Source organism: Peromyscus californicus, unplaced genomic scaffold (genome assembly GCF_007827085.1).
Source record: "Peromyscus californicus insignis strain IS unplaced genomic scaffold, ASM782708v3 Scaffold_4__1_contigs__length_199733344, whole genome shotgun sequence".
In the NCBI taxonomy this organism is placed as follows: Eukaryota; Metazoa; Chordata; class Mammalia; order Rodentia; family Cricetidae; genus Peromyscus; species Peromyscus californicus.
In genome coordinates, this window is record NW_026294562.1 from 174167977 (window position 1) to 174193266 (window position 25290).

Sequence of the window (25290 nt, forward strand, 5' to 3'; positions counted from 1 at the left end):
CGGGAGGCTGCGTGCCATCACGTGACGGCGATACACGCACTCTCGCTGGTTGGCGGCTAGGGAGGCTAGAGCGGCCAGGTGGGCGGGTCAGTCAGATCCGGTATCAAGGGCAGGACTTCCGGGGCGGGCGGCCGGGGCGGAGGGAGGAGTGGCTGGCTCCACGGCAGTTGGCGCGACCAGGAGGGCGGCCAGGCTGCTCGTGGGGGTGCGGGCCGGCAGGGCCAGGTGAGGTGCGGGCCTGGCTGGCGGGACTGGGTCTGAGGAGGTTGGGGATGAAGATGCGGAGTGACCAAGGGTCTGGATTCCCAGTGCGGGCCACCCCGTGCTACCAGATAAGCGATTTCTTTTTCCGAGCCTCAGTTTCCTCCTCTGTACAATGGGGGCCCGAAGCCGACCGTAGTACCCCCTTAATGGGACGTCAGCCAGCTCGTGCACGCCGCGGCTGCTCCCAGCGCTCCTCCTCTCCTTACTCTTCCATCCTTGTTAGCGCCGATGATGATGATAGCGCGGGAGATGGCCGGGCTAGCAGGCCAGCGGGTGTGGGTTCGAATCTCAGCTCCGCGGTGCAGCATTGGGCCTGTGTCTTTACCTCTCTGAACCCCAGTTTCCTCTGCACAGTGATAGTCTCAGGCTCATAGGTTCATCGTGCAGATTCTGATGAATATCTTTGGCATACCAAGAGCTCGGTGGATTGGGATTGTAGTAGCTGAGAGTTCTAACAAAATAGAGGAGGGGAAGCCCTGAGAAAGCAAGAAAATAGTCGGGAAGATCGATACCCTGCTGTTTGCCGAGTCTTGAAGTTGATTTAAAATAATGACTGATGCATGTTCCTCAATTTAAAAGGCTGAAATTTACATTGTTATCCTATTTGGGAAATTAACACTGCTTGCCAGGAGAAGGAAAACGTAACTTGAAATACAATAGAAATAGAACAGCCTCTTCAGTTGTGGGCGGTGAATGAAAGATACTTGGAAATTGGATAATTTGTTTGTTTATTATTTATTTGTATTTGAGATCTCTATGTAGCTCTGACTGCCCTGGAACTCACTATGTAGACCAGGTTGGCCTCGAATTCACACAGTTCCACCTGCCTCTGCCAAGTGCTGGGATTAAAGGTGTTCGTCACCATGCCCGGCTGGCTGAGTAGGCTTATATTTGGATCCCAACTCACACCTGCGTGCAACTGACATTAGGTCCACAACTGTCCCACTGTCACTGGTTTAGTTAAGATTTAACTTAATGCATACTTATCACGTGCCATCCATAGTAGGAGCTTTGAGTTTGCTTATTTTATGCCTCTAACACCGTTTTAAAATTAAAAAAAAAAAAAGATCAGTTTTATTGTGTGTGTTAGGTCAGAGGATGACTTGGCCTAGTGGTCTTTACCTACTGAACCATCTCACTGCCCCACACCACACGTTTAAAAAAATGTCCACCATTGATGGGCAGTGAGCCTGTGTATGCATTTGTGTGGAGGTGAGGACAGCTTTTGGGAGTTGTATCTACCCTGTGGGATGTAGGTTCAGGGGACTGAACTAATGTTGTCTGAGTTGGAGGCAGGCCTCTTTGGTAGGTTACCTTTTTCCTTCTTCTTCTTCTTCTTCTTCTTCTTCTTCTTCTTCTTCTTCTTCTTCTTCTTCTTCTTCTTCTCCTCCTCCTTCTTCTTCTTTTCATTTTTGGTTATCTTTTTTTTTTTTTTTGGTTTTTCGAGACAGGGTTTCTCTGTGTAGCTTTGCGCCTTTCCTGGAACTCACTCTGTAGACCAGGCTGGCCTGGAACTCACAGAGATCCGCCTGGCTCTGCCTCCTATCTTTTTCTTTAAAGTGCTTGCTAGCTAATCGTTTCTCGACCTTTTGGCTGAGGTCAGGTGTAAAGTGCTTGCTAGGCAAGTACTCCGTCATTGAGCCTTTTCTCAGCTCTTGGCTTTTTGAGGTAGGGTCTCCATGTAGCACACCTGGCCTGGAACTCAAAATTTCATCTTCCATTTCCTGAGCTGGCGTGATGGGTAGTAATAGGATCGTTTAAATGGCTCTGAGAGGTGAGTCCCAGAAAAATAGAGCAAAGCTAGGCTTGGGGCTAAGTTCCGCTCCCCCTTCCCCTCCCCCTTCCTCTCCCCCTCCTCTTCCTACTATTCCACCCTTCTTGGTTTCTTTGAGACATGGCCTTGGTATTTAGCCTTGGCTCTCCGCAAACTCATGGTGCTCCTACATTAGCCTCCAACACCATGCTTTGGATTCAAGTCTCCTAAGGACATAAAAGTATGTGGATTCTAATAAATAGTAATTTCTTGAGTTTTGAGAGCTGTCATTTTAAAAATGTTAATTTTGTCAATTTTCACTATTCAGAAAGAGATGGACTTTTAAAATATTAACCTGTGTGTGTGTGTTATGTGTAGTTGTTTGTATATTCACTCATGTGCAGTTGTGCGTGTATGTACGTGCCTGCGGATGCCAAAGTTGGGTGTCTTACTTGGTCCTCCTTTATCGTGTATTTTGAGTCAGGGTCTCTCACCGAACCTGGAGCTCACCCATTTGGGCAGACAGACTGGCCGCTGAGCTCCAGGGATCCGCCTGTCTTCACTTCCCCAGTGCTTGGCTTTATTAGAAGTGGGTGGTGGGGATTTGAATTCCAATCTTCATACACAATACTAACTGAGCCATCTACCCAGCTGGGGAGATGGACTTTTTAAAAAGAAGATTCATTTATTTTTATGTGTATGTATATTTACCTGCTTGTGCATGTTTCCACCACACACATGCCTGATGCACATGGAGCCCAGGCTGTTGGGTCCTCTTGGACTAAAGTTACAGGTGGTTGTGACCTGTGTGTGAGTGCTGGGAACCAAACCAAAGCAAGAAGTGCTCTTAACCTCTGAGCATTCTGGACCCTGGAAATGGTTTTTAAGATAGTAGAGAGTGCTGCCGGGCGGTGGTGGCGCACGCCTTTAATCCCAGCACTTGGGAGGCAGAGGCAGGTGGATCTCTGAGTTCGAGGCCAGCCTGGGCTACCAAGTGAGTGCCAGGAAAGGCGCAAAGCTACACAGAGAAACCCTGTCTCGAAAAACCAAAAAAAAAAAAAAAAAAAAAAAGATAGTAGAGAGTGCCTTGGAGATGAAGGCAGGAAGATTTCGAATTCAGGAGACTTAGTTTCAACAAATGGATCAAACCAAACCAAACAGACAAAATGGTATTAAGGAGATGAAATTGAGTTCAAACAGTGACTTCCTTGCCCTAGTATTTTTTTTTTTTTTTTTTTTTTTTTTTTGGTTTTTCGAGACAGGGTTTCTCTGTGTAGTTTTGATGCCTGTCCTGGGATCTCGCACTGTAGACCAGGCTGGCCTCAAACTCACAGAGTTCCGCCTGGCTCTGCCTCCCGAGTGCTGGGATTAAAGGCGTGCGCCACCGCCACCACCGCTTGTATTTTTTTTTTTTTTTTTTGGTTTTTCGAGACAGGGTTTCTCTGTGTAGCTTTGCGCCTTTCCAGGAACTCACTTGGTAGTCCAGGCTGGCCTCGAACTCACAGAGATCCGCCTGGCTCTGCCTCCCGAGTGCTGGGATTAAAGGCGTGCGCCACCACCGCCCGGCTGTATTTTTTTTTAATTTAATAATTTATTTAAATTTACTTTATGTGCATTGGTGTGGAGGTATCAGGTCCCCTGGAATTGGAGTTACAGACAGTTGTGAGCTGCCATGTGGGTGATGGGAACTGAACCCGGGTCCTCTGCAAGAGCAGCCAGTGCTCTGAACCACTGAGCCATCTCTCCAGCCCTCTTGTTTAGTATTAACTGAGGCCTTCCAAGGATAGGCTGGTTATGCGTGCTGTGTAGCAGTCCCTCAGCCTCCATTCATTGGACTGACCGGAGTTCAAGTTCTGGCCCTGCTGTTAACCTGCTTTGCTTTCGTGGGCTTACCGTTCGCTCTGTCTTTAACTTTATTTCCTCTTTTTGCTCATCTTTCTTCCTCCCAGGCTCAAAATGCAAAGCCGCTGAGAGGTACATATTCTCAGTTCCTGGCACAGAGTAAACACTCCTAAGGACCTGCTCCATGGGCTTCGGAATCAGAGAGAACTTGCTTTGGAATCTCAGAAAGGTCAGTTGCTATATGTGACACTTGGCAAGTGACTGTTCCTTGCTGAGTCAGGTGTGTTTTTTTTAATTGGTGAGAACGGGACTAATAATAGTCTTCCCCGGTGAGGCTGTTGCCAGGCATCTTCATGACGCTCCGACCTGGGGGCTAGTTGGTGCTTGGTATGTGACATGTCCTGACTTTCTCAGAGCTGTCTCTTGTACTGTTTATTGGTGTCAAGTCCAGAACTTGCTGTGTAGCTAAGGATAGCCTTGAACTTCTGAACCTCCTGCCTCCGCCTCCCAAGTGCTGGGACTGCAGGTGTGTGTACCTGGTATGTATGGTGCTGGGGATGGAGCCCAGAGCTTCATGTATGCTGGGCAAGCACTCTCCGAACTGAATTACACCTCTCGCCCTACCCACCTGCTTGATACTGGGTCTGCTGTACAGCCCAGGCTAGCCTTGAACGTGATGTGTAGCTTGAGCTGGCTTCTAAAGCTCTTCAGCCCCCTCTAAGCAGTGGCTCATCTAAGTGAAAATTGGTTTTCCATTTCTTTGGAGCCTCTTAGGGTCTGGTACCCCCCACCCCCATCCCCTCCAAGTCTGGCTCTTAAACACACTGAGGAGCTTTTAGCTTGGGGCACTGGACTCAGTGTCCCCTTTCCTGGAACAGTCTTCCTCTAAAGAGCCATGCACTCACTTCCCCTCCCCCAGATCTCTACATGACACCTCAGTCTTTGCAGATCAGCCTGTTGGAAACGGCTCCCACCCTTCCCCGGCCGTCCATGCTTTTTCCACAGCACTGCCTTTATAGCTGTTTGGCTTGCTGTCTGTCCCCTGCTTCTCTGCTCCCAGCTGGGCTCCATGGTTCTGTCCCCCTCTGGATCCTTAAGTATCTCCCACATGGAAGGTTCTTGGGAAAACTGTTTGTTTATTTATTTTGCTGTGGACCACACCCAGCCTTGCATATCCTCGCAAAAATTCTGTCACTGAGCTACATACCAGCTAAATCTTTTATGTTTAATGCAGAGTCTTATGTAGCCTAGGCTGGTCTTGAACTCGTGAACCTCTTGTCTCAGTCTTCTGATTGCTGGAATTTCAGACACTCTACCATGCTTGATTTTTGTCTTAAGGCTTGAGAAAGCCTCACACTGGATGTGGTGGCATACTTCTTTAATTTCAGCATTGAGGGGCAGAGACGGGAATCTCAAGTTCTGCCTGGTCTACAGAGTGCGTTCCAGGACAGCTAGGACTGTAAACATCCAAACAAACAAACAAACAAATAGAGAAAGCCTCACTTTGTAGCCTGGGCTATCCCCCTGCCTCAGTTTCCTGAGTAGTGGGGTAGCAGGCGCATCCACTGTGCCTGACTCTGTTAGGAAGTTTCCTTTGAGCAATGGGTGGCTCCATGTGCTGGGATTTGGGGGGCCACTATTCCAGCTCGACCTCTCATGGTGTGAAGAATGGAAGCTTGGACATTTGCTTTCTGTGCTGGTCCTTTATGTCAACCTGCCACAAGCCAGGGTCATCTGGGAAGAGGACTCTCAATTGAGAAAATGCCTCTATAAGATTAGCTTGTAGGAGCTGAGCGGCAGTCACATGCCTTTAATCCCAGCACTCGGGAGGCAGAGCCAGGCGGATCTCTGTGAGTTCGAGGCCAGCCTGGTCTACTGAGAGAGATCCAGGAAAGGCACAAAGCAGAGAAACCCTGTCTCGGAAAAAACAAAACAAAACAAAACAAAACCAACAAAAACAAAAAAGGTTAGCTTGTAGGCAAGTCTGGGGGACATTTTCTTCATTGGTGATTGATATGAGATGGCCCAGCCCACTGTGGGTGATGTCGTTCCTGGGTAAGGTGGTCAAGGTGTTATAAGACAACTTGTCTGAGCAAGCTAGTAAACAGCATTCCTCCATGGCCTCTGCATCAGTTCCTACCTCCAGGTTCCTTCCTTGAGTTCCAGTTCTGACTTCCCTCCAAGATGGACTACAAGCTGTAAGATGAAGTAAACCCTTTCCTCTCCAAGTTGCTTTTTGCCATGGTGTTTTATTATAGCAGTGGACACCCTAACTAAGACGCCATCTTTGAGCTCCTTCCCAGGAAGCAGAAGTGATATCTGTGATGGCAGCCCTGTCCTAGGCTGACGTCCTGCCAGCTGCTCCAGGCTATTCTTGGTTTGTGAGCCCCTAGTCCAGGAATGCTCCTCTGGCAGGCAGTCGGGCAGGCAGCACCGGGAGCCTGAGGCTCTCTGTGGGCCGACGAATGGTACCTCTCCCTCTCTTCCAGGCTCCAGGAAGCAGGGTCAAGGCCAGGGAGACGATGGTCTCAGTGACTATGGGTGAGTCTGATTTCCCTGCAGGGCCCCTCTGCCCACCTCCCTTTCTGGGGTGTGGTCTGGGTCTAGAGAGGTGGAGCGGGGAGGGTTGGTAACAGGCCGGAACAGCTGGGCTCTACTGAGGTGGGGGCGGGGCTGGAGCCTGTCTGTTCTCTTCCTGTGTTGGGCCTCCTGCATTAGGAGTTTGGCCTGGAGAACTTGGTAAGGCTCTCTGGTGCATGCTCCACCTGGCCTGCTACCTGTGAGATGGAGATGGTAATTCTGCAATCTGGATTAAGGAGATTACCACATGTGGAATCCTGGGCATAGTTCTCAACAGATGTTAAATGTGCTTGCTGGGAGACAGCCCTGATTATCCCTCCACTCTCTTTCCTGAGATGCAGTTCCATGCTAACCCAGGCTCACCTGCAAGTCCTTGGAGCCAAGGACGACCTTGAGCTCTTCATCTTCCTGCCTCCACTTCCAGTGCTGGGATCACAGGTGTGCTACCACCAGCCTGGCTCGCTTGCGTGCTCCTTCTCTTGCTCTCTGTTTTTGGGGTGGGGGGAGATGTAGTCTCCCTATGTGACTAGGCCACGTTCAGATTCCTGCCCTAAGCTCCTGAGTGCTGGGGTTAGAGCTGTATGCCACCACGCCCAGATTCCCAGCTCTTTTCAAGCCGTCTATTGGGATTGTCAAGGCACAGAGACCACATGGTGGCTTAGGAAAATGTTGAGATCTATTGCACATGTAGGCAAATCGAAAGCTGGCCTGTGGCACATGCCTATAATCCCAGCACTCAGGAGGCAGAGGCAGAGGCAGGCGGATCTCTGAATTGGAGGCCAGCCTAGTCTACAGAGAGAGTTCCAGGACAGCCAGGGCTACACAGAGAAACCCTGTGGGGGTGAGGGGCAATGGAATTAAAAGCAACTAAGGGACAAATATTTAGCAAGGCCCAGGCTTTGAGTTGGCATAACAAAACTATGCAGTATATCATCATGACGTGTGCCTTTATGTAGCGTGATATTTGAGAGTCATCTGTGGGACTAAGCGAAACTGTTGACTTTCCTTTTGAATGTTGTGTAGTCCTTTACATGTTTGTTTATGGATGCCACTGTCAAGGGATATTGCTTAGGGCTTGAGGTGTAGCTAAGTGGTAGAGCACTTGCCTAGGACTCACCTGTGGGGACTTGGAGTATGGCTCAGTATTATGGTTTACTAAGGGCAGAGGAGGTAGCTCAGAGCTAGAGTAGAGCCCTTAACTGACATTCATAAGCCACGTTGCATCTGCAGCACTGCAAACAGACAAACAGTAAAGGATATTGTTTTGTTCTGGGGTAGACATCTGCGGTGTTTATTCTTGACAATTTCTCCTGGTGCATGTGTAGTAACCTCATCCCGCTGATTCTAAGATACACTGTTAGGGAATGTAACATTTCTGGGTAGGGGCTACATCTCTTTTGTTTGTTTTTGGAGACAATGTCTCACTCTGTAATTCTCCGGATCATTCACTGTGTATCCCAGACTGGTCTCAAACCCACCGCTGCAGCCTCCTGAGTGCTGGGATTAAAGGCTGGCACCACCACCTGTGGCCTAGGTATTTCTTAGTGGCCACTGGTTTATGACAGCTCAGTTGGTCACATGTTTGCCTTTTCTCTGTAATACATGACATGGTGGTGTGAGCCTGATGTAGAGATTCTGCAACTCCTTGGTCACCAGGCTCTGTAGGGCCTTTGTAAGTGGTGCACACTTGTGATCCAGCACAGTAAGGCAGGAGGATCAGGAGTTCAAGGTCATTCTTAGCTACTTGGTGAGGTCAAAGCAAGCCTGAGATTCATGAGATCCTGCCTTCTTTTTTTTTTTTTTGAAGCAGGGTCTAACTATGTAGTCTTGGCTGTCTTGGAACTTGATATGTAGACCAGGCTGGCCTTGAACTCACACAGAGAGATCCACCTGCCTCAGCCTCCCAAGGTGTGTGTCACCATGCTGAGACCCTGTCTTTAAAAAAAGGGGGGGGACTCAAGGGAAGCAGGTGGGGATTTAGCTTGGTGAGTGGAGTGCTGGCCTAGCAAACACAAGGCCCTGGGTTCAATCCCCAGCACCACATAAACTGAGCATGGTGGCAGCACACACCTGCAAGTCCAGCCCTGGGGAGGAGGAGGCAGGAGGATCAGAGTTCAAGGTCATCCTCAGCTACAGAGTAAATTTGAGGCCAGGCCTGGGCTCCACTAGACCTTGTCTTAAAAAACAAACGAACAAACCAACCATTGAAGGCTGTCTAGACTCAGTCCACCCAGTGACCTGAGGACATGGGTGCTGTTAGTACTGAAATGTTAGCCAGGTGAGGATGGATTTCTTGACTTCTGCCCTGAGGGTCTAAGGTATCACAGGTGCTAAGAACAGGATTGGACCTGTGCTGTGTGCCCAGGAAGTACTTGGTAGATGTATAGTACCTTTACAAATTACAGATGGGGAAACTGAGGCACTGAGCTTTGACTTGCCCACAGTCCTACAGGCAGGAAATGGCAGAGCCAGGATTGAACCAGTCAAGCTTCCTGATAACAGATATGAATGTGAGCCTCTCCTTGAGGCTTGGTTGCTCCCTGCTAAAGCCCATGGACTGGCTCCAGGCCTGGGCTCCCCACCAGGTCATGTGCTGAGCGCTATCAGGCCAGGCACATGGGATAAGGCACCAGGACGGGGTGAAGCTGTAGGAACAAGGTCAAAGGACCGGGAACTTGGGGGCACCATGCCTGGCATGTTAAACCTCTCAGGTCCCAGTCCGGGGACTCGGTGCCTGCTGAACCGCAGGTGGTCAGGGGTTCTCAGTCCGTTAAGAGTTGAGAGCTCACAGGGCAGGGCTGGCATGCACTGGGTCGATTTGTGGAAGCCACTGCTACTGCAGTTTGCTATGAATGACTGTCCTGTCTAACCTCCAGCCACTTCCGAGTGGATCCAGTTCTTCAAGGAAGCTGGCATTCCCCCAGGACCTGCTGTGAATTATGCTGTGATGTTTGTGGACAATCGGTGAGGAGGCTGATGGGACAGGATAAACTGGGCAGGAGGAGGCGGGAACTTGCTGGGTGGGGCCTCATCACCATCCTCCCCACAGGATCCAGAAGAGCATGCTGCTAGATCTCAATAAGGAAATCATGAACGAGCTGGGCGTGACTGTAGTGGGTGACATCATTGCCATCCTCAAGCATGCCAAGGTGGTACACCGCCAGGTAGGTGCCCTTCTGTGCCTCTGACTGCCTGGGGAAAGTGTGAGTGAGGCTGGAGGGGATTGTTGTGGGGCCAGTAGGAGGCGTGGCAGCAAAGGACGGTGCAGTGTTGGAGGCAGGTTTAGCTCTTTGCTGTGTGACATTGGGCGAGTTGCCTGACTTTTCTGAACCTTGTTTTCTGTCTTCTCTATGCAGTGAGGCAAACCATGATTTTGTGTTTCTTTTTCCATTTTTCACATGTGTGTGGTATACACACATGGACACACGTGAATTGTGCATGTTCACATGTATATGTGCATGTGGAGGCCCAAGGTTGATAAAGGGAATTATCCTCAATCACTCTTGCACCTTATTCAGTGAGGCAAGATCTCTCAATCAGACCCAGAGCTTGCTGATACAGCTACCAGATGCCCTGAACCTTTATAGTAACATGTGCAATAGATCTCAACATTTTCCTAAGCCACCATGTGGTCTCTGTGCCTTGACAATCCCAATAGACGGCTTAAAAAGAGCTGGGGATCTGGGCGTGGTGGCATACAGCTCTAACCCCAGCACTCAGGAGCTTAGGGCAGGAATCTGAACGTGGCCTAGTCACATAGGGAGACTACATCTCTCCCCACCCCAAAAACAGAGCTAGCCAGGCTGGTGATAGCACACCTGTGATCCCAGCACTGGAAGTGGAGGCAGGAAGATGAAGAGCTCAAGGTCGTCCTCCAGAGCACCCGAGTTCAGTTCCTGGCACTAATATCTTGAAGCTCACAACTGCTTATAAGTGCAGCTTCAAGGGATCTCATACCTGTGGCCTCTGCAAGCACCTGCACTCTCTTTTTTTTTTTTTTTTTTTTTCGGTTTTTTGAGACAGGGTTTCTCTGTGTAGCTTTGCGCCTCTCCTGGAATTCACTTTGTAGACCAGGCTGGCCTCGAACTCACAGAGATCCGCCTGGCTCTGCCTCCCAAGTGCTGGGATTAAAGGCGTGCGCCACCACCGCCCGGCGCACCTGCACTCTCATACACCACACACACACACAGACAACTAAAAATGGATTAAAAAACAACCCCAGAGCAGAACAGATTTTGTTTTTTGTTTGTTTATTTGTTTTGTTTTGTTTGTTTCAAGACAGAGTTTCTCTTGTGTAACTCTGACTGTCCTGGGACTCGCTCTGTAAACCAGGCTGGCCTGGAACTCAGAGATCCCCCTGCTTCTGCCTCCCGAGTGCTGGGATTAAAGGCGTGCGCCACCACCGCCCGGCTGACAGAACAGCTTTTTTTTTTTTTTTAAGATTTATTTATTTATTGCTTATTTATTATGTATACAAAAGAGGGCGCCAGATCTCATTACAGATGGTTGTGAGCCATCATGTGGGTGCTGGGAATTGAACTCAGGACCTCTGGAAGAGCAGTTGGTGCTCTTAACCTCTGAGCCGTCTCTCCAGCCCGGCAGAACAGCTTTTAAGGCCTCTGGGTGCTGCTCAGTGCTCTAGGACCCCCTTCTGGGCTAACCCGCCACCTCTCATTTCCAGGACATGTGCAAAGCTGCTGCTGAGTCAGTGCCCTGCAGCCCCAGCCCCCTCCAGGGGGAGCCTCGCCGTGGCGCCTCTAGCGGTGAGTTGCACCTGTTCAGTCTCTTCCTTCATTGTATCCCCTCACTGAAGGGAACACATCTGGCCGTTCTGTCCACCTTGTAGTTTGCAGAGGTGGAAGCAAAGCCGTTGAGGCCCTCCCTCTATAAAGGACCAAATAAACTAGGCAGAGAGTGACTGTTTGTGTGGCCCTTTCTCACAGTAGTCATAATTTTTTTAAATTAGTGTGTGTGAGTGTGTGAGTGTGTGTGTGTGTGTGTGTGGTCTCACATGACAAAGTGTCTGAGAAAGTTAGAGGACATGTTGTGGGGGGTGGTTTTCTCTTTCCACCATATAGATCTTGATGCTCAAACTTGGGTCATCAGGCTTGGTTGTAAGTACCTGTATCCGCTAAGTCATCCTTCTGGCCTCCCCTCCCACCTCTATAGCCCAGGCTGGCCTTGAAGTCACTATCTTCCTGCCGTAGCATTAGCATCTTGCTCCTGGGGGCACCACATCTGATTTGTTCTTTGGTGGTGCTGGGGATGGAGCCCAGAGCCTGAGCAGGCTGGTCGCAGGCTGCTCATGCCCCTGTTCACTCAGCTGCATCTCAGCCCTTACCTTATATACTCCTCTTTGTCCTAGTTTGCTTGGTTTTTTTTGGGGGGGGTCAAGACAATTTCTCTGTGTAACACCCCTGGCTGTTCTGGAACTCACTCTGTAGACCAGGTTGGCCTCAGACTCACAGAGATCTACCTGGCTCTGCCTCCCAAGTGCTGGGATTCAAGGCGTGCGTCACCGCTGCCTGGCTTCTTGATAAAGCATGGCTAAAAGCAACTTGGGAAGGAAAGAGTTTATTCAGCTTACATGGCCTGATCAGGACCTCAAGGTGGAGGCCCCGGAGGAATGCTGCTCTTTTCTTTTGTTCCTTCTTGAAATAGGGTCGCACTATGTAGCCCTGGTTGGTCTTGAACTGCTGTCTCGGCCTTCTGAGTACTGGGACTAATATAGACATTGTTCCACCACACCTATCCAGCTATCCTTCTTACACCTTCCTGACCAATCACCTGCCGGGAGTGGCACTGCCCACAGTGGCACAGCCTCCCCACCAGTTATCAGTCAAGAAAATACCCCACAGACACAGACATGTCTGTAGGCCAGTCTGATGGAGGCATCTTTTGACCTCTTCTCTGATGTCTCTAGTTTGTGTAAAGTTGATAAAAAAAAAAAACTAACTAGCCATACTTCTAAAAAAATGTATTTATTGTTTACATTTATTTATTCTGTGTGTATATGTTTGGGGAGTACTCGAGTGCCATGGCACATGTGGTGGTTATGTGACTCCCACTTCTACCATATGGGTCCCGGGGATCAGTACCTTCACCCACATTCTTGCCTTTATTCACTGAGTCGTCTCAGTGTCCCCCATGTGTCCCTTTTTAAGGACACCTTGTTTACTATATGCTGTTGAGTCATTCGCTGAGCTCATAGCCAGCACCACCGTGACTCATTCCAGAACAAAGCCTGTAAGCCACACATGTTTTCCATGAAGCACATCGTGGCCTTTCCATGCAGTGCAATGTCGCACAGCACCTTAGCAGTGTGCTTGGTGTCATTTAAAGCTGCACAGTCTCCAAGCAAAAGCAGAAAAGAGACCAGTTTTCAGGAGCTGACACCAGAGACCACAGGATCCCTTTGCCATAGGCCGGGAACACGTGCTGGGTGATGGTGCAAATCTGCAAACAGCTGCAGAAGCACCACATGTATTGGTGTATGGGGCTGTAGTGAATCCCAGTGAGCAGATGAGTGTGCACACACAGACTCTGAAGACCTGGGCAACAAACAGAGTGAGACCCTATTTAAAAAGCATACGGAGCTGGGCTCTAACTCGGCTGGCAGAGTGCTTGCCCAGCATGCACGAGGCCTTGGACGCGATCCCCAGCTCCAAACAGTCAGGCACTGTGGCACACCCTCTAATCTAGCACTTGAGAAGTGGCAGCAGGAGGGTTAGACATTTAAAGTAGGGGTTGGAGAGAGGCGCAGTGGTTAAGAACACTGGCTGCTCTTCCAGAGAACCGGAGTTCAGTTCCCAGCACCCGCATCAAGTAGTTCACAAATGCCTGTAACTCCAGCACCAGGGGCCTGACGCCCTCTTCAGGCCTCCAGAGGAACCATCTCAAACAAGGTAGAAGAAAAGGACACACACACATCTGAGTGTCATAATTCTGAGTGACACAATTCACACATGAATGGACACACACACACACACAAACAAAAATAAACAGTTACAGACATTTACTTCTCACAGATGAATAAACACGAAGTCATAGACATGTACTTCTCACAGTTTTATGGGTTGGCTGGCCATGGTACTCTGACCCAGTTCAGCGGGTCTCTGTGGTTCATGACGTCTAGATTGAAGTATGGCTTCATTTACACATCTGATTACTGGCTTGATGTCAGCTGGAGTAATAGAGGTGACTTGGTGTCTTTATGCAGCAGGCTAGCCTAGGCATGTTCTGACGGTGAGGCTGTAGAAATCAGGCTTCGTTTCTCTAACAAGCCCACAACACGCATACAGAAAAGAGTTCGATCGTAATGGCTTTGTGGCTGGCTGTGTAACTCGGCTCTAGAATGTATGCTTAGCCTATGAGGCCCTGTGTTCTAGTCTCAGTCCTAAAGCCTCAGCACTAAATTGTTAAAGGCTCTGCTGAGTAGCATTCAGTATAAGGCAGCCGATAGCCATTGTCCAAAGACAGAGACAAGCATGGCTGTCCTTCCAGAGTCCCCTCCTCCCCCTTTCAGGAATCCCACAATTCTGGCTGCCAGTCTTTCAAAAGTGCCTGTCCATAACATTTCCATACCTTTCTGGATGGCTTTTTCTCTTTCCTCCCTCCCTCCATCCCTCCCAAGACAAGGACTCGCTATATAGCTATAGCCCTGACTGGCTTGGAATGCATGTAGACGAAGCTAGCCCTGAATTGAGAGAGTCCCACCTGCCTCTGCCTCCCGAGTGCTGGGGTTAAAAGCATGTTCCATCATGCCTGGCCTACATGCCTTTTATAATTTCAAGTAACTGAAAATTGAAACCAAAGCTGTGCATGGTGGCTCATGTGTATAATCCCAACACTCAGGAGGCTGAGGCAGGAGGATTGTTATGAATTAGCCAGCCTGGGTTACATTGTGAGTTCCAGGCCAATGCAGAGTGAGACAAAGTCTTTAAAAAAAACAAAAGAAAAATCGTGTCCAGTGACGAGGACTGCGGAACAAAGTGTGCATGGGTCAGGGGAGCAGAAGTAAAAGGGGGTCCCGGTGGGGTGGGATGTTAGAGGAGTTTTCTCTGAGAGGTCAGACATGGTAAGCTGGTTCCTGGGAGTAGGAAGCTGCCTTCCAGGTTCCTTAAACATCCCTTACATTATGAGGATGGAGCAGCCACAGGGCGACAGCAGCTGCTTCTTCCTTAGTCCAGTGCTTTCCTTTGACATCCTGGCCCCAGCACTGTTGGGTTGAGAACTCACTCCTAGACTGTTCTTCCAGAATCCTCCTCCCTGCCATTTCCCAGTCCCTTCTCCAGGGCACCCATAGCATGACTGGACTCACTTCCTCCCACAGCCGCTTCTCGAATGATCACCAACAGCTTGAACCATGACTCTCCACCCCACACTCCCCCAAGGCGGTCAGACACCAGCACTTCCAAGATCTCCGTCACCGTGTCCAACAAGATGGCAGCGAAGGGTGCCAAGGCTGCCGGTGAGGACTTGGGCAGGTTTTGGGCAGAGCTGCAGGGGAACGTGGGTGAGCAGAAGGCGTGCGTGCGTGCGTGCGTGCGTGCGTGCGTGCGTGCGTGCGTGCGTGCGTGCGTCGTGTATCTGGGGGGGGGTGCTGCTGAGTGTGACAAGGTGCTTCAGAGACCACCTGAAGGTCATTGACCTCTGTGAACTTGATCAAGTCTGAGAACTTAATTTTTGTTTCTTTTTTTCTTTTTTTTAATTAAATTTATTTTACATCCCGACCAAAGTTTCCCCTCCATCCTCTCCTCCCATCCCACCCCCCACCCCCGCCTCCTGTATTCACTCCTCCTCTGTTTCTGTTCAGCAAGGCTGGCCTCCCATGGGTGTCAACAAAGCATGGCATATCAAGTTTCTGTAGGACTAAGCTCCTTGCCTTGTATTAAGGCTGTCAAGGCGACCCAGTATGAGGAGTAGGGTCCCAAGAGCCAAGCAAGGCCTTAGGGACAGGCCTGCTCCCACTGCTGAGAGTCCCACAAGCAGACCTCTGGGCTACATAGTGAGACCCTGGCTTAGCAACAGAAAAGAAGTTTAATTTAGGGTTGGTGACACTGTTCAGTAAGTCAATGCTTTTGCTGCCATGATTGATGACCTTAGTTCAGTCCCTGGGACCCACGTGGTGAAGGGAGAGAGCCACGGATGTACACACACATATCATAAGTATAGATAGTTTTATTTTTTTACTTATTTTCTTTTTTTTTTTTAAGATTTATTTATTTATTTATTATGTATACAGTGTTCTGTTTGCATGTATCCCTGCAGGCCAGAAGAGGGCGTCAGGTCTGATTATAGATGGTTGTGAGCCACCATATGGGTGCTGGGAATTGAACTCAGGACCTCTGGAAGAACAGCCAGTGCTCTTAACCTCTGAGTCATCTCTCCAGCCTTATTTTTTACTTATTTATGTGTATGGATTTTTTTTTAAATTTATTTATTATGTATACAGTGTTCTATCTGCATGTACGCCTGCAGGCCAGAAGAGGGCACTAGATTTCATTACAGATGGTTGTGAGCCACCATGTGGTTGCTGGGAATTGAACTCAGGACCTCTGGAAGAGCAGTCAGTGTTCTTAACCTCTGAGCCATCTCTCCAGCCCTGTGTATGGATGTTTTGTCTACATGTATGTCTGTGCATCGTGTGAATGCCTAGTGCCAGTAGAGGCCACAGAAGGTATCTGATCCCCTGGAACTGAAGTTACAGATAGTTGTGAGTTGCCATGTGGGTGCTGGGAATTGAACCCAGGTCCTCTGGAAGAGCAGCCAGTGCTCTTTACCACTGAGCCGTCTCTCCAGCCCCCAATACATATATTTTAAAGTATAATTAATTCTGCAAAATACCTAAACGGTAAGTATGGACCTTGATTACTTGTTAATAAGTGAAAGCACAAAAAGAATAGGCAGAAGGCACAAGCACATACAGTTCTGAAGGCAGCACTATGGGATTTGAGGATGTAACCACCCAGCGGGTCCCACAGTCCAGATGTCTGGGAAGTCACCACTGCTTGCAAATCCCAAGCACATCTTGTGGTTTAGTGACTAATGTCCTCAGTGGCTCAGTCTGGTGATGGGGGCAGCTGTGCACATGAAAGATCCAGTCACACAAGCAAGGAGATGAAAGACACTGGTGTGCAGCTGGCATTGTGGTGCATGTCCATAAGCCCAGCCCTCCAGGGCTAAAGCAGCAAGATTGTGAGTTGAGGCCAGCATGACAATATAGGGAGACCTTGTCTCCAAAGAGGGAGGACAGAGACAGACAGATTGTCATGCCCATAGCTAGTTCCCCCACCACCCCCAACCTCAGAACATCCTTGCCTGAGGGAGCTGACCCCATGTCTCCTTACCAGCTCTGGCCCGCAGGGAAGAGGAGAGCCTGGTTGTTCCTACCAAGCGGCGGCGGCGGGTGACAGCTGAGATGGAGGGGAAGTACATCATCCACATGCCGAAGGGGACCACCCCCCGCACCCGCAAGATCCTGGAGCAGCAGCAGGCAGCAAAAGGTTCGAGCTGTGTGGGCTGCAGATGGGGCTCTCTTAGCTTGTTACCCAGTGATGGTCCTGCCCAGTGGGTGGGGGCTTAGAGGGGAGCAGCTAACAGGGCATTTGGCTAAGGGGATAGCCACCATAGAGGAAGAGACTCACCTCTGGGCTGCCATCCTGCAGTTCATGAAGCTGGGTTCCTCATGCCTTGTCCCTGGAGGGCAGGGACAAAAAGTCAGTTATGGCTGGCCTGGAAAGCAAGTGACCATACCTGGCTAAGAGTAGGCCCGCAGTGGACACCAGTACTGTGAGGCAAAGCAAGGGCTCATCCTCAGTGCTGTGGAGATGGTAGCCCCATGGTGGTGACATTTTAGAAAGTTCTGCTGGTGCTCCTGGAAGAACTTTGAGATGGTGTACATCTTCTTCCTGGGCCCCATACCTATGGGTGTTGCCCCTCTCTGGAGCAGCATGTGTGGACCTGCAAATGTCACTGAATATAGAGGCTCTATTCTTTTTCCTTGATTTTGTTTATTTTTATACATTAAAGGCATGCGCCACCGCCGCCCGGCCTTATTTTTATATATTTATTCATTTATTTTTTGGTTTTTCCAGACAGAGATTCTTTATATAGCCCTGGCTGTCCTGGAACTATCTCTGTAGACCAGGCTGGCTTCAGACTCACGGAGATCCTCCTGCCTCTGCCTCCCGAGTGCTGGGATTAAGGCATGCACCGCCAATTCGCGGCCAGTTGGTTTATTTTTTTATATTCTGTTTTTGAGGTGCTGGGGATCTGACCTTGTGCATGCTAGGGTAGTGTTCTACCTCCTACTTAAAGCCTCAGTCTTTTTTATGTGTGTGGCACAAATAACATTATTTTCTAGATATCAATATAAAATTTCCTCCAGTTATGTCTTTCTTTCATTTTTAATCTTTTATTCTTTCATACTTTCCTTAAAAAACTATTTTGTGGGTCTGCTTATGTGAATTCATGTGCATGTGTGGCAGTCCTCGAAAGCCAGAAGAGGGTGTTAGGGTCCCTGGAACTGGATACTAGGAATTGGACCTGGGTCCTCTATAAGAGCAGCAAGTGACTGCTCTTAACTGCTGAGCCATCTCTCCAGTCTCTATTCTTTGATAACTTCATCCATGTATACATTCTACCTTGACTGGATCTATCCTTGCCAGATACCCCAGCATACCCCTCTCTTACATTCATGTCCTGTCCCTATATTTTCCTGCAGGGAGCTTACTGTTCCCTGTTAGAGCTGCTTTCTAGAATGACCTTGTGTGAGTGACCGTAGTGCAGTTAGTTCCCGTGGCATGTCCCACCCAGAAGACAGCATTTCCCAGCACTTCTCCAGCTCCCATGCTCTTCCTGCCCGCTCTCGTGCAGTGTCCTGTGAGCCTTGGAGAGGTTGATGTAGGTGGTCCGTTTAGGACTGAGCACTCAGTGCACACACTCACCTCAGCGCTTTGACCAGTTGAGTCTTTGCAGTAACTGCTGCCCACTGTTGAAGAAGCTTCTCTGACCAAGATGAGGGCAGCACTAATATGGGTGTAAACAAACGTGTAGATATGTTTAAATTATTCTTTATTTATGTGAATATGTGTGAGTCTATGTGTACCATATGCATGTTAGAGCCCACAGAGGCCAGAAGAGGGTGTCAGATCCTCTAGAACTGGAGTCACAGATAATGTAAGCTGCCATGGGGGTACTGGGAAATTCTGCAAGAGCAGTAATTGCTCTTAACTGCTGAGCCATCTTTTCAGAGCCCCCATCCCCCTAAACATGAATATTTAGAAGGCAATTTGATAACATGTCCATTTACCAAAACAACGGTATTAAATTTTCTATTAGGGCTTATGATCTCCTAAGCCATGGGCATTGGACCAGGTTTACCATACCAGGCCTGTATTTCCTCCTGTGGAGCAGGCCTCAAATCTAATCAGGAGCTGTTGGTTAACTCCATAACCTCATACCACTGTTAAACCAGTGGGCACATCTTGCCTGGCAGGTTGATGTTTTAGCATTCAGAGTTCACTGCTGGGTAATGCCCCTGATGACTTTTTCCCCCCAGTGGCCTGCATTGTACCTTTCAACACTGTGAAACTAGCCATCAAGGAGGAAGCTTGTTTTTCTATCAGTTTAGTTTGGTTTTTCTCTGTCCTACAACCGAAGTGTGCTGTGCCTGCCTTAGTAGGGTCACCTGTCATGCTGGCTGTCCTGGAGCTCACTAACTCACAGAGATCCCCCTGCCTCTGCCTCCAAAGTGCTGGGATCAAAGGCATCTGCCACCATGCCTGAGCTGGTGGCTTATTCTTTTTTAATGGTCATTTGTTTCCATGATATTTTGGGCTATGACGCAGTGAACACTGTGAACACTGTTATTGGTGGAGATGAAGAGTTTGTTTGTTTGAGAGAGGATTTCTCTGTGTAGCCTTGGCTGTAGCCCAGGAACTCGATCTGTAGATCAGGCTGGTGGCCTTGAATTCAGAGATCCACCTGCCTCTGCCTCCAGAGTAGTGGGATTAATGGTGTGTGCCACCACTGTCTGACTGAGATGGAGGTTTTATTTAGTAGAGGACTTATTACCATTCATCACATTCTGCCAGATGCCCACAATTGCTAACTTAAAAGGAACAAAACTGGATGGGGTAGCATTTGGGAAGTGTAAGCAGGAGAATCGGGAGTTCAGGGCCAGCCTCAGTTACATAGTGAGTTCAAAGTTAGCCTAGGCTACATGAGACCCAATCTCAAAGAAGAAACATTTTCCCTTCCACATCAACTTATACAGAGGCACAATGAATTTCAGTTATCAATTTTCATTGATTGTTTTAGTTAGGGTTACTGTAGCTATGATGAAGCATCATGATCAAAAGCAGGTTGGGGAGGAGTGGGTTTATTTGGCTTACACTTCCACATCACTGGAGGAAGTCAGGGCAGGGACTCAAACAAGACAGGAAACTGGAAGCAGGAGCTGATGCAGAAGCCATGGAGGGGTTCTGCTTACCTGGTTCTTTCGTGACTTGTTCAGCCTGCTTTCTTATAGAATCCAGGACCACCTGCCCAGGGATAGCACCACCCACAGTGGGCTGGGCCCTTCAGCATCAATCACTAGTTAAGAAAACGCCCTCCAGGCTCCTCTATCGACATCTTATGGAGGCATTCCCTCCTCTTAGGTGATTTCAGCTTGTGTCAAGTTGACATAAAGCTAGCCAGCTCGTTGGTCTTTCCCCGATCTGACCCTTGGGAGTTTGTGCGAAGGGCAACAGGAGCCACCAGTGCAGCTAGTTGCAAGGCCTGAGCCGAGCACGCATGGTCTGTCCCTAGGTCATCTCACCTTGGCATCTGCACTGTGCTCAGCCTAGACATGGTCCCATGGGGCCACAGGCGGGTGCTGCCTCATGGTGCCACTTCTCTCCCAGGTCTGCATAGAACTTCTGTATTTGATCGCCTTGGGGCTGAGACCAAAGCAGACACGACGACAGGGACTAAGGTGAGTATGGCATGCTGGAGCGGCTCGTGTGGGCAAGTGCTGGTCCTCTCGGTGTGCTTCTTGACACTCACGGTCTGTGTCCCAGGTGGCCAAACTCTCTTCCCACCGTTTGAACCTGTTTTCTCTTTGGCTGTGGTGGATTTCTTGTTTGTCCTTTGTCCTTTCGTAACCGTCTGCTTGGCTGCTGGATTTCTTTCTTCCACCCCCAGGTCCTAACTAGTCTCAGGATCCTCTACCATAGCAATCCTATCCTGAGCCTCCAGCTCAGGTGCCTGCCATTTGCATTCAGTCAGCTGAATGCATTCCAAGTTGGATGCCTCCATCTGTCCTCAGCTCTGCCACCTCTGCCTGATGCGTGGATAGGGTCCCACAGCGCTGCCATGAACCCTTGCAGCCCTGTCCCCACAGTTACAGCCATGCTGCCGCATGAAGAGGAGGTGTTTTTGTTTCTTTTGCTTTTTTGTGACAGAGTCTCATATGCTCTGGGTGGTCTGACACTGTAGCCAAGTGATTGAACTCCTGATCCTCCTGCCTCCACTTCCCAAGTGCTCAGATGACAGGCATGCACTGCCACACCTGTCTTCTTTAGGACTGGGTGTTTGGGGGGGGGTTGTTTGTTTTGAGTCAGTCTTTCCTGTAGCCTAGGCTGGCCTAGAACTCGAGATCATTCTCCTTCAACCTCATGAGTACTGAGATCACAGACTTGCACCGGTGCTTCCAAGGTTTTTGTTTTTAAACTGTGCCCACAGCAAAACCTAATCTTACTGCTGTAACCAGCGCTTCCCTAGGCCCCGGGCATGGAGTGTGGTTAGAATACCCTAGAACTCACTCTGATAGGCTGGATGGCCTTGGCATTGTCATTTTAGCCATTTGTACCTCAGTTCCTGAATCTATATAATGCCAGTTAATAGGGCGGCTATGGGTGTCAACAAGAGGTTGGGATGTAGGGCATGGCAAGCGCTCCTTAGGTATCACCCACAGTAGACACTATGGCTTCCACTGAGTCTCGTGCTCACCAGGGTAGAACTGCCTGCCCTCTGTCTCTCACCTCCCAGAATCTTACCATGATGGTGATGGTAATACAGGCTCCTAGGACTGGAGGTTCAGCCATGTGAGGCTTTAGTGAGTGCTCAGCAAGTGTGGCTGTCACTTCTGCCTCCGAAACCGAAGGCATGCTTCTTTCTCTGCTCACTCATCTCGGAGGGACTACAATCCCTGGCATCTCTGAGAAGACATGGGTTGTCCCTGACTCCTGCCCTCTAGCCTGCTACTCCCCTTCAATGCTGGCAGTGATGGCCCACATCTATCATCCCAACACTCAGGAGACTGAGGCAGGAGGATCTCCAGCTTGAGACTGTGGACTGTGTAGTAACCCTTGTCTCAAAAAGTAAAGGAAAAGAAAATCCATGAAGACATACTGTCCTTCATAGAACACGACAGACTGTTGATATTGTTGAATTAGTGAAGTTATTTCTGATGCTATCTCCTCCATCGAGCTATGACTCCAAGAGGGTATGGTCAGGGTTGTCCTGACCATCGTGGTATCTTTAACACTGTTCATCCTAGGCTGAGGTTCATAAACTATCTGCTAAGTAAATGACTGAGTAAGGGGTAGAGTATTTCCCAGCTGTGTATAAGGCCCTGAATTCTGTCTAATGCATGACACCGTAAACAGCTAAAATGACCTGGGCAGTGTTCCCAGTGCTCAGCCTGCCCTTGGCAAGGCACTCCTGTTTCTCCCTGTCTTTATTAGAGCTACTAACATTCAGCTTTCAGAGCTCCAGTGGCCTGTGCCCTTTCCTAAGGAACCTTCCTGAGCCCCTGGCGTAGTCAGGTCTTCCTCTGGGCTCCCTGGCCTCTGGTCCCTGTCACTATTACGTAGGATGACACTGAACTGCCAGCTGACTTTCTTAGAGGCCAGCACAGAGCAGGCAGCATGCTGAGTGACTAAAATGACCCACTGTCCTTTCTCTGACATCTACAGCCCACAGGAGTTTTCAGCCGCTTAGGGGCCACCCCAGAGATGGATGAGGATTTGGCCTGGGACAGTGATAATGACAGCAGCAGTTCTGTCCTGCAGTATGCTGGGGTCCTAAAGAAGCTAGGACGGGCCCCCGCCAAGACCAGTCCCCAGCCGGCACTGACTGTCAAAGCCAAGGCCACAAGCTCTGCAACCACGACAGCTCCAAGGCTGCGGCGCCCGGCACTTCCCTCTCGCCCTGGGCCAGAGAAGAAGCCGGAGTCCCTGCCCAAAGTCAGTGTCCTCCAGAGACTGGGCAAGGCTGCCGTTGTGTCTGAGGCCCAGGACAGCCAGGTCACAAGCACCAAGAGTAAGTCCTCAGCTGAGGTCAAGTTCGCCATTAAGAGGACTCTGGTAGGGCCCCGGGGGAGCAGCTCCATTGAGAGCCTTGGTGCCCAGATGGACCATGCAGGCACTGTGAGCGTGTTCAAAAGACTGGGCCGAAGGACTTTGTAGCCGGCACACAGGGTGGGGTGCAGCATGGAATGGCAGGCAGGTTCCTGCTTCCATCCCTCCCTCCCAGCTTCAGGTGACACAAGGCTCGGCCCTCCAGCATTCATGCTGGCTCCAAGCACTTGGTGCATGGCCTTTGCCTGGTCTTCGATGTTCCTGTGGCCTGACCTTGCCTGCTCTGGGACTCTCCCTGCCTGCCCTCTGTCCTCTGTGCACTAACTGTGGCCTTGGTAGATTCCCCTTTCTACCTCTTCCCAAAGCCAAGTGCCCTGCCCCTTCCATGCAGCCCACCCCTCACTGGGGCGCCCTCCTGTCCTGGCTGCCCCATCACAGAGGTGTCACCTGGAGGCACTCCCTTTGCCCCACCCCGTGACTTCCCTCCCTCTTCTCCCCTCCCCCTGCTGTGATGTCTCTCTTCTCTTCACTCTTTTCATTTCTCTTCTGTTTTCTGTCCCTGTGGCAAGGCCCGACCGTCCGCTGCATCCTGCCTGACCCTCCTGCACCTCTGACCTCCCAGCGGCCCCCTCGTCGACGGTGGCGTCGAACCTGTAAAGACTGTTAGCCGCCTTCCATTCCCAGGCTGGAGGGACACCCCCAGATCCTGGCCTGCAGCTGGGGCACCTCCGTTTCCCTGCCCTGATTGATGGTCTTTTTCCTTGGTGGGTGGTGGGCAGCAGAACTGGGGAGGGGAGGAGCACTGGGGGAAGGTGACGGCTGTTTTAATATATTTTTGTCACTTCCAAACTGTCCTTCCCCTCCTTCCGTGGGAGTCACAGGTCTGTTCTTCACACCAACACAGTGGCATGGGGGGCGCTGGTGAAGGGCTGGGCCCAAAGTGTCAGCACCTGAGTTGAAGGGTATAGTGGTGACAGTCCCCTCGATGAGGTCATCTCCCCTCGGAGCTGCAGTGGTCTATCACTATGGTTCCTCCCGTGGATTTCGCCTGTTCCTGCCACACAGTCTGCTGGTGGTTTGGTTTTATTTTGAGATGGGATCTCATTATATAGCCCTGGCTTACCTGGAACTTGCTTTGTAGATCAGGCTGGCCTCAAACTCTCAAGAGACCCACCTGTCTCTGCCTCCCAAATGCTGGGATTAAAGGCTTTTGCCATCATACCCAGCTGGCTTTCTTTCTTTTCTTTTTCTTTTTTCTTTGAAACCCAAGATGGCCCAAATTTGATATATAGTTGAAGAAGACTTGAAATGTCTCTCTTTAAAAAAACAGTTATTTTGTGTGTATAAATATTTTGCCTCTGTGTATGTATCAGGCACCTGAGTACCTAATGCCCATGGAAACTGGAAGATTTTGGATACCCTGAGACTGGAGTTAAGGATAGTTGTGAGCCCCTATGTGGGCTCTGGGAACCAAACTTAAGTCCTCTGTAAGAGCAACAAAGGCTCTTAACCACTGAGCCATGTCTTCTGCCTGACTTTGTGTTTCAAAATCTCTAATCTCTACCTCGAGAACTCTGACAGCGAAGGCCTCTGCCACCATTTCAGGCTTTTGTGTGGTGCAGGAGACTGGGCCCAGGCTTTACATGAACATTCTGTTGGTCTTCTCTCTCCTTCTTTCTTTTTGAGACACTGTGTTACTTTGTAGCGCAGACTGGCCTTAAATTCAGGATTCTCTTGCCTCCGCCTCTGGACTGCTGCTGTTACAGGCATAAGCCAACTGCTGACAGCCCCCCAGCTGTCCTAAGATGGCATTGCCCAGAGAAAGGGGGGTGGGGTGGGGGTTGGCCAGGACCACTGCAGTTGTGTGGTCCGAAGATTTTGATGTGGCACCAGCGGGAGAACTGAGAATAAGAAGAGGTAATTTTTCAAACTTCAGAAGAACATTCTGACAGAAGGACAGACATGGTCAAAGGCCTTGAGGTGGGGCATTGACCAGGAAGGTGCTGGCCATGAGAAAGGCAAGGCTGCTGGATAGGAGGAAGAGCTCTTGGCAGAGCTGAGGGACGAATGGGAAGAACAAACTGTGTTCAAGGCACCTGGTATAGTGAGGTATGTGTATAACTCCAGCACTTGGGAGACTGAGGCTTGAGGATGGCCGAGTTTAAGATCAGCCTGGAATACACAGTAAGATCCTGTCCCAAAAACTGGAAAGATTTTAAAAAAAAAAGCCAGGCACAGTGGCACACACCTTTAATCCGAGCATTTGGGAGACAGGCAGAGGATCTCTGTGAGTTTGAGGCCATCTTGATGTACAGAGCGAGTTCCAGGACAGCCAGAGCTATATATACTGAGATCACATCTCTAAAAAATAAAAACAAACAAAAAGGAAGACAAGGGATTAGAGAGATGGCTCAGTGGTTAAGAGCACTGGCTGCTCTTCAGAGGACCCGGGTTCCCACCTAGTAGCTCACAATCTTCTGTAACAGTTTCTAGTGGATCTGG

At 49.7% G+C, this 25290-nt stretch overlaps 1 protein-coding gene across 3 annotated transcripts; it reads left to right on the plus strand.

Annotated features, from left to right (window-relative positions):
• The first annotated feature begins 102 nt into the window (after positions 1-102).
• Positions 103-24305, plus strand: CUNH19orf47 (chromosome unknown C19orf47 homolog). 3 transcript variants are annotated; one of them, XM_052714418.1, is made up of 11 exons: positions 103-225; positions 3967-4088; positions 6349-6400; positions 9316-9403; positions 9489-9603; positions 11121-11202; positions 14772-14909; positions 16792-16944; positions 20350-20420; positions 22405-22750; positions 23358-24305. In XM_052714418.1, exons 2-11 carry the CDS (start codon positions 4044-4046, stop codon positions 23453-23455), a joined length of 1188 nt encoding a protein of 395 aa, XP_052570378.1. In that variant the 5' UTR covers positions 103-225; positions 3967-4043; the 3' UTR covers positions 23456-24305. The 3 variants fall into 3 exon arrangements, with proteins under 3 accessions (XP_052570378.1, XP_052570377.1, XP_052570379.1); XM_052714417.1 differs by having other exon boundaries at positions 22405-23469; XM_052714419.1 differs by lacking the exon at positions 103-225 and adding an exon at positions 6781-6877 and having other exon boundaries at positions 4027-4088; positions 22405-23469.
• The last annotated feature ends 985 nt before the right edge of the window (positions 24306-25290 follow it).

Bases quoted from the DNA above. Each gene is read 5' to 3' on its own strand.
- CUNH19orf47 (XM_052714417.1), top strand. From the start codon at position 4,044: ATGGGCTTCGGAATCAGAGAGAACTTGCTTTGGAATCTCAGAAAG. The intron at 14,910-16,791 runs GTGAGGACTTGG...TCTCCTTACCAG, and splicing joins GAAGGGTGCCAAGGCTGCCG to CTCTGGCCCGCAGGGAAGAG. The intron at 16,945-20,349 runs GTTCGAGCTGTG...CTTCTCTCCCAG, and splicing joins GCAGCAGCAGGCAGCAAAAG to GTCTGCATAGAACTTCTGTA.